Consider the following 8,937-nt stretch of genomic DNA (forward strand, 5'->3'; position numbering starts at 1 on the left):
CACACACATTCCGCTGAGACCACCTCGGGATACTGCCCGTTCCTATTATAACTGACATGGAAGCACAAGTACCAACGTGCAGGTGGTCTGTGATGCAAATCTTAAGATCATGAGTGTGTTTGCAGGCTACCCTGGCTCATGTCATGACTCCTATATCCTCGCCCAGTCAGTCCTCTTTGCTGAGTTTGAAGCTGGATCAATGGCAGAGGGCTGGCTACTGGGTAAGTGTATAATACTGTATAAACTACTGTATGTGACACATATGCTGCTTTCAGACCGCATAACTTGCTTTGACCCTGTATTTGGAAACGTTTCAAAAAACGGGTCTGCCAGATAAAACCCCTTTCACACCGCAGCACTTAAACGGTATATTACCGTTTAAGTGCCGATTTTTTGACACTGGCAGACCCGTTTTTTGATAATTTCAAAATACTGGGTCAAAGCCAGTGCAGCCTTCTGCCCTCCCCTCCGTGCAGCTCCCCCCCCCCCCTCGCGCGTGCCGACCAAGAGCATGTCGACGCCCCCACCCCACCCCGCATGTCGGCGCCCCCCCGTGTCTACTTACCCCGTGCCGGTACCTCCGTTGTGGATCCCGGCACTGCAGCTCAGTATGCTCGGAAAGCACTTATTAAAAAAGTGTGTTCCAGAAAATGGCTGCCCCATAGGAAACCCTGTATTACAAAACTGTCTTCCGTATGGGGGCAGCCATTTTCGGAAAGAAACTTTTTTCATAAGTGCTTTCCGAGCATACTGAGCTGCAGTGCCGGGAACCATAACGGAGATACTGGAACGGGGTAAGTCGACACGGGGGGCGCTGACGCGCACGGGGGGCGTCGACACGGGGGGGGGGCTCCAGTGCTGTGAATATTTAATGAGCGCTCATTAAGTATTCACTGTGCTGAATTTATGACCCAGCTCATGGGCTGGGTCCTAAATACCGTTTCTGAACCGATTTTTAGCCTAAAATACCGGTTCGGAAACGGGTAGGACCCTGCATCTTAACCAGTTAGAAAACAGTTTTTTTTCTAACCGGTTAAGTGGTCCTGCACCTTTCAGACCGCACACATTACCGTTTTGAAACGGTAAAAAAAGGGCAATATACCGTTTTTAAAGTGCGCCCTGAAAGGGGCAATAGGGAATTGATGACACGTGTGTTTATCTCTCTGTCAATTTGGGTGTGTATGCATACATTATTAACTCTTTCTCTCTCTCTATCTATCTATCTATATGGGAAGCGGCCATCTATTAGAATTAACTTAGGTCTACAGGCATTAGGTCGACCCCACTAGGTAGACTGGCAGGAAGATTTACCTGATTTAAGGTCGACATGGGCCAAGGTCGACATGACTTCAGATCAAATTGGCATAAAGTTTGACATGCGTAAGGCCGACTGCTCATAAGTTCAACATGGGTATTTCACTGCAGATTGTGCCGACATGTGGCGTTAGCAAGTATTTCATGCCCTACCATCCACTAGGGCATGGGTCCTCAAACGGCGGCCCTCCCGATGTTATGAAACTACAATTCCCAGCATGCCTTGCCACAGTTTTAACACTCCCTTATAGGAAAACTGTGGCAAGGCATGCTGGGATTTGTAGTTTCACCACATCTGGAGGGCCGCAGTTTGAGGACCCATGCACTAGGGCGTGGAGGAGCTCATTCAAGCTGTGGCAAGCAAAGTGAGCCGTCGTGCAGTATGCATTGTGAACAAACCAACCAATGGCAGGGTCCAATTCTCATTGCCAACGCTGTCCATGTTGACTGTGTCGACATTAGGTTAAAAAAACAGTGCTTAAACAATGTTGACATTATGACCAGTCGACCTTCCTCATGTCGCCCTTTATGCAAAATCAACCTTACGTCATGTCCACCTACCTGCCACTAGAACTAATGGGGTCGACCTAATGACTGTAGGCCGAAGTGCATTCTGACAGACGTACCGATTCAATATATATATATATATATACTGTATGTGTATCTGTGTGTCGTTTATTTGCATTTGCTAATGGTTTCTTTTCCCTTAATAGGTGTTGTATGGTGTGAATAGACAGGTCGATTTCCTTTGCCTTCCTCTGGATTTGATATGATGTGAATGTTACATGTGAGAAATGTAAAATTGACATGTTTGTGTATGTGGGTGAACACATACAATGGACTGTTTGGCCCATGTGTACTGGGAAGAGCTTTCCATAGTGTTTAGTACTCCTTGCAAAATGTCACCATAATTTCTGTGTATGTGCTGGGGGTCAATAAAGGCTGATAACAACCCGAATATGTCTTTTGCAAACTTATTTACTTGTGGATTTACAAATTTTAAGCATATGTATAAACACATCATTTGCCCCGACGCTTGGAAGCCCCTGACCCCTTTACATTGGGGGTTTCTTTCTGGGTTTGCCGGGTCAACCGCCGTGGTGGTGAAGGGAGGGGAGTTGACACTGGCGTTGTGCTGCTGCTCTGGGAGGTAGGGCTTTGCTGCTGTGCCAACAAATTCCGCTCACGGAAGGAGACGGAAATGTCCTCCAGTATGCGGGTGTGGCTGGTTTGCTGCTGGCATATTGCCTCCATTATGGACATCATGCGGTTTTGATAAGTGGCCTGCTCCAGCCGCATTGCCGCCACCGATTTTAACAAGGCCCGGTTGTCCTTATGCAGGAGTGCCTGGGTCCGTGCAATGCGTCCACTTTCAACATATATGTTTTCTAGATGAGCAGCTTGCCGTTTGAAAGTGGCCTCGCAGCGGGCTTGATGGGCAGCCCAACTCATAAAGAAATCAGCAGCAACACCACCAGCCGGCGGTTCGGGGCTGAAACTCAGCTGGGGACTACGTGGCATTCGGCTGGGTCGGGAAGATGGGGTGTGTTCCCGCGATGGCAACGCATCCTCTTCTGCCTCAGGCTCCGGATTGGCACCACCTATACAAATGACAAAGGTAACATTAGTGTTAGAACATTTGCAGTGTCCACTCTTACAATAGCAAGATCACTTGACTATAAATCAATTATGTAAGGATAATTATGTTAGTGCTCCAATATGTTACAATGCTAATGAAGCCTATGATGTCAAGGAATTCAATAACATCCGAGATGTGATAATAGCACCTACATCTGTTGTATTTGTACACATTGCACAATGCACTCACACTACTTAAACTTTCCACACAATGTCAATATGGTCAATTATGATGTGGGGACAATACTACATTTCATGAGAAATGTATTCCCCCCCCCCCCCAAAATGTGCTTTCCTTTTAAAGGTGATGAGAATTGGTTTAATGTGAGTGTGGGTCCACAAACATTGATATGGGTTAATGACCATGAAAAAGGGGCTGTGGGAAAAGGTCCTTATAGGTTTGACGGGCCATTAACAAATAATGGGTAATTAGCCAAGCATAATTATGGTCAGGTATGGAAACATGCTGTGCTGCGGCCTGAGTCCATATACCATTTGTACTGTCCAAATTGTGTGTGTGTTCCCGTTGCATAATGCCTATTACTGTGTTATGATGGGAGTTCACATTTGTCAACAACATGGCTAAAAGCATGTGCAGTGCAGGTGGGCCAGATGTAACATGTGCAGAGAAAGATACTTTTGACTTTGGTGTGTTGAAGCATAAATGTAAAGGGCCGTGTTTATGACATTAAAATGATTATTTAGCCTACACATGAATTGTAACACATACACAAATGACAAATGTTTGTATCCATGTTACATCTGCCCCACCTGCACTGCACATGGGTTTGGAATTTGCTAATGTGACATTTTTGTGTGCTGTGGCCAGAATAGTGTCTGTCCAGTTATAAGGATGGATCATCTAAACACCACATGAACCACTCACACAGTGAACCATAAATGTATGTGATTTAACCTGTGATTCAAAAAATAAAAAAAAAAGTCATGCACACCATTCATACACATTCAATGAGCAGGTCACATGTTCAATAAAAACTACAGGCAGTGGGTATAATGCTGACAACAGTGTATGGCAAATGGCTGAAATTAGGGTGAAAAGCAGTAACCTAAGCCACTTTCACACTAATGAATAAATGATGGCAGCTGCTGCACTGATGAGCTCTGCAAACAAGGGTGTGTCAAATTAGGAGAGGACAAGCTGTAATTAGTAGTGAAGGTTAGGAGCAACGATTATGTTATTTGCTGTAAAGGGTTATAAGTTCGGTACACACTTTTAGATGGTATGTTTGATGTAAATGTTGGGAAATAAATCTGCTAAAGTCATGTAGGGAATTACAAGGGCCAAAATGGTGGCAAACGGTTGGAAAGAGGGATGAGTCTGCCAAATTTGTTCCTACATTAGGCTATATGCCATTTGTCACATTGTTATGGTATAGGTTGAACATTACATTTATTGTAGTCATTTTGATCCCGAAATCCTACCATAAGGCTCATGTATTTTGTACACAACAGATACATCAGACAGAATATCTGTGTGTGTGTATGCAGCTATATTGTGCGCACATTAGCACAACCATACAATAACACCAGGTGACAACATTGGCCATTACAGGAGGGGCATAATGTTATGTCCATGCACTTCCCGAGTGATGTATGATTACCATCACCTGTGCTGAAGTAGCGAGATCATACATTTTGGACTTGAATACAGCTTTAAACATACATGAGATGGGAGTGCAGGAATGAAGCATTGTGTATCTCCTGGAGCGGGTCGTGTTATGTGGTATGTGCACCATTATATATTGTTACCTTCGTGGGTGTCTGCTTCTTGTGATCCTTGCCGTGGTGGGGTCATCACAGGTGGCCTGATGTTCATTGGCCCAAGTGTGGGAGATGATTCGGGCTCACATTCAGTTGCTACATAGGAAGCAAACATTGCACAACATAAATCCACTTAAAATACTTGTGTTATCACATGTAATTTGGATATGTAATAAATTTGTGAATAATTTACCTAAAATTTGAACATCACTGTCCTGAGGGGCCACTGACACAGTAGCCGTTGCAGATGATTTCTGCGCATGGCGAGGATCAGTAACAGTCCGTGATGCTGTGCATAGTGAACGAGAAAAATTGTCAGTCATGTGTTGATAAACAAACAATCCACACATCATATGTATGTATGTATGTATGTATGTATGTACGTACACACACACACACACACACACACACAGAGAGAGACACACAGAGAGAGAGATACACACACACACACACACACACACACACATATATACACTTTCATAGTGACACACTTGATAGGACAACAATTTACCAATCTCCACATCGAAAAAATTCCCATGTCCCACTTCTAAATCATGGGATGACGTGAGCGAGTGTGATGCAGCACGGGATGCTGTATGGAGAATAAAGCAAACATAATTTACTATACAGCAAGAGAGCAAGAGAAAGAGAGAGAGTGCAAGAAAGAAACAAAGAGAGAGAGAGAGAGAGAGAGAGAGAGAGAGAGACAGATAGAATGAGCTGAGGGTGTGTATGTTGGTGTACACACCTGTCTCCACCACATCTAACGTCTCCAAATGGCGACGTTTGCCATCAGTGGCCGTTGAGCGTCTGTGTGTGTCAGAGCTATCCGACTGGGATGCTGTATGGAGAATAAAGCAAACATCATTTACTATAGAGCAAGAGAAAGAGAGAGAGAGCGCAAGAAAGAGAGAGAGAGAGAGAGAGAGATAGAATGAGCTGAGGGTGTCTATGTTGGTGTACACACCTGTCTCACCAACATCTGACATCTCCAAATGGCGACGTTTTCCATCAGTGGCCGTTGAGCGTCTGTGTGTCTCAATGCTGGCTGACTGGGATGCAGAACGGGATGCTGTATGGAGAAGAAAGCAATCATCATTTACGAGAGAGAGAGAGAGAGAGAGAGAGAGAGAGAGAGAGAGAGAGAGAGAGAGAGAGAGAGAGAGAGAGAGAGAGAGAGAGAGAGAGAGCGCGCTGAGGGTGTCTATGTTGGTGTACACACCTGTCTCCCCAACATCTGATGTGTCCAAATGGCGACGTTTGCCATCAGTGCCCTTTGAGCGTCTATGTGTGTCAATGCTGGTCGACTGGTATGCAGAACGGGATGCTGTATGGAGAATAAAGCAAACATCATTTACTATAGAGCAAGAGAAAGAGAGAGAGAGAGCGCGAGAGAGAGAGAGACAGAGCGCATACCTGTCTCATCAGCAGAATCTGCCGAAGAGGACTGTTGTGAAATCCTTTTTGACCGTCGGCCACTTGAATCCGCAGGGGATGTGTGTGAATGCTTCTGTTTATGTAGTTGTGGTGCTCCACTCAATGGGGACCCAGAATACAATCTTTGCTTTTTTTTTTTTTCACTTGCAGCTGTGATGAGAAATACAGAAGCAAAACACATCCGAATTAGCATCACAAGAACCAACCACAATAAAAACAGAGAATAGCAACATCCAAACATAAACATCACACCTTAATTACAAGAGTAGTCCAGTAATGGTGGCACAATTGCAATTAGTAATTAATTAATTGCAATTTCTGGGGAAATCACACAGCTGTTGCTATGGGATAGCAAAACAAATGGTCGCACAACAATTACTGCTAACACATCTACAAACAAATAATTATAACACATTGAGGAAAAAACAGAAGCGCAGCATCTGAAAATGCAGGAACACACATTATGACCAAATATGTGTACACATGTGAACCGGTTCCCACAATCAACATAAACAGGATATGCTTGTCTGCTGATCGATTTAATCATAGAAGAGAACAAATTAAAGCATGTGAGGAAGCATTATTGTGGTTAGTCAACTTGAGTTTAACCCCACCAAACAATTGTAGACACCTGAAGGGGGTTTACCTGGTGGGTCGCGGTGAGGGTCGTGTCTCCCCGAACCTACGGATCACAGTCTGGAGTCTTCTCTTGATGCAGGATGATGACACAGTAAGCGACAACAATATTAGTTTGACCTTTTATTACAAACGGCCACTGTAAACGTCAACCTCTCACGTAATAACGGTTCCACGGAACCTTCAATATCTCACAAGGCAGTAAATACAATGTACCTAACACAGTGCACAAACAACATTAATACACTCATTATTACATTAACGAACACTTTAGCACATTAGATCACAATAATACTTGGCTAACCTCAAGTACCCGGGTACACTTTACACCACTAAGACCGGTCAGTCCAGATAAGGGGCCTATGCATAGGACTTAACGTAATTGGTTACTGTTCCTGGATATCCTATAGGAGGATGCAATTTGGTTTGTGAACCACTAGGTGGCAGGGTTGTCCCAAGCAACGTCCACTATAGTGGCAGTCCTGGGAGCTACTATGGGGAATGGGTAAGGCTTGGGAGGTCCTGACTCTGGCTGGGATCAAGGAGTCTTCGCCCGGACTGTGTACCCTCCAGGGACTGCTATTGCGGGCGCCGAGGCGTTGCCGCAATCAGCTACACAGGGCAACTGATTGGATCAGGTGCTGGACGACAACTTAACGGGGTGTGCTAGTCGGGGAACCACGAGCAATAGTGTACCTGTAGCTGCTGTCTGCTGGGCTTTCACTGCTGCAGGGGATCACTGGTCTGAGGCTGCTGGGCAGGGGTGCTGTGCTGCTGGACAGGACCTTCCTCCTTCGTGTCGCTGTGCGGGACCTTCTATCCCAGGTGCTGCTGTATTCTTCCCCTCTCTCTCTCTCTTGCGGGCTTCTGGTGGTGGGTAGGGAAGTACACAGGGGTCACTAGTCTTGTGGCACCCTGGATGCGGCTGGTAAATACTGTGGCGGGCAGGGGCCACAAGCCTCTCTGCCCTCTTGATAACGCTGGGTGAGAGGGGGTCACAGTCCTCATGTGCCCCGTCTCTCTGGCTGGCTGCTGTGGGAAGGTAGCGGGGTGAACAGCCTCTGGGGGCTGTTATTTGCGGCTGCCTACTGTGGTGGGGTCAGCGGGGGTCAGTGGCTTCCCCACACTCCCCTGCGTGTGGATCCGGCAGTCGCAGCCGCCGGGAGGTCAGCGGGGGTCACAGCCTCTCCGCGCTCCCTCATTCAGACTCCGGCTGGAAGCGGTGCCGGGACGCGTCGCGTCACTCTCCTCCTTCACGCTGGAGGTCGGCGGGGGTCACGGCGGTGGCAGCCGCCGCTCCGGTCTCTTCTCTGGCGGCGGGCGGCAAGCGCTTCCTCCTGCCTCCTTGCCCCACGCTGCCTTTGGCTTCTCCCCCTGCGCCAGGCTCCAAACCCCACGTGAGCCCCTTCTTACTCCTGCTGCCGCCTCAGCCTTCCGTTCCTCCTCTTCCTGTCAGTCACGCAGCGCCGGCCAGGGTGTATTAACCCCACATGCGCTGGAGTGTGACTGCTGGGTCCAACATTAACCCCTTACTGTCTCCTGGGGCTTACATCCGCCCCTACTTTTTCGTGGTCGTGTCCTCACGCCACACTATCGTAGAGAAAAAAAAAAAGTCCGAACCGCTCAAAGTTCCGAATAAGTAAAGTCTCTTTCTCACACAAGGGCATAACATCACAACAACTGTAAATTAAGAGCGACATCATAAACAACAGGAGAACATATTTATATACAATAATGACAGGCCCTTAGGGCTTGGGAATTTATTGATATCGGGCTGGTAGCGTACCCTTAGTACTTTGGTAGAATTGCCTCACCGGTAACGCTGGCGCCGGGGTCACGTAGTCCTCTACAGGTTCTGTGGTCAGTACAGCCGGGATGGACGGTATGCTCCACCCTACGTTCAACAGCAGTTCCTGCGGGCCCCTGGGCATGCTCCCGGGGGCGACGGTAGGGGCCTCCATCTGTCGAGAGTATGACTTAGGCTGGTTGCGATCTACCCAGTGCAGTCGAGTCCCGTCCGGTTCTCCGCTTTGGTGGACTTCGATTGCTGCCGTCGGGCTCTTGGTGACCACGTAGGGCTCGGCCTCCCATTTATGGTGAAATCTACGCCGTGGACAACTGTTAATGATA

General features: G+C 47.1%; 1 protein-coding gene across 1 annotated transcript; it reads right to left on the bottom strand.

Moving 5' to 3' along the window:
- Positions 1–2,334: 2,334 nt before the first annotated feature.
- Positions 2,335–6,306, bottom strand: LOC146041476 (uncharacterized). Its single transcript, XM_083161450.1, has 7 exons — positions 6,151–6,306; positions 5,957–6,061; positions 5,483–5,806; positions 5,246–5,326; positions 4,928–5,023; positions 4,723–4,830; positions 2,335–2,915 (listed from the first exon to the last, which is right to left on the bottom strand). Exons 3-7 carry the CDS (start codon positions 5,721–5,723, stop codon positions 2,335–2,337), a joined length of 1,107 nt encoding a protein of 368 aa, XP_083017576.1. The 5' UTR covers positions 5,724–5,806; positions 5,957–6,061; positions 6,151–6,306.
- Between the last annotated feature and the right edge of the window lie 2,631 nt (positions 6,307–8,937).

This window comes from Crinia signifera, chromosome 19 (assembly GCF_055691185.1).
Source record: "Crinia signifera chromosome 19, ASM5569118v1, whole genome shotgun sequence".
Lineage (NCBI taxonomy): Eukaryota > Metazoa > Chordata > Amphibia > Anura > Myobatrachidae > Crinia > Crinia signifera.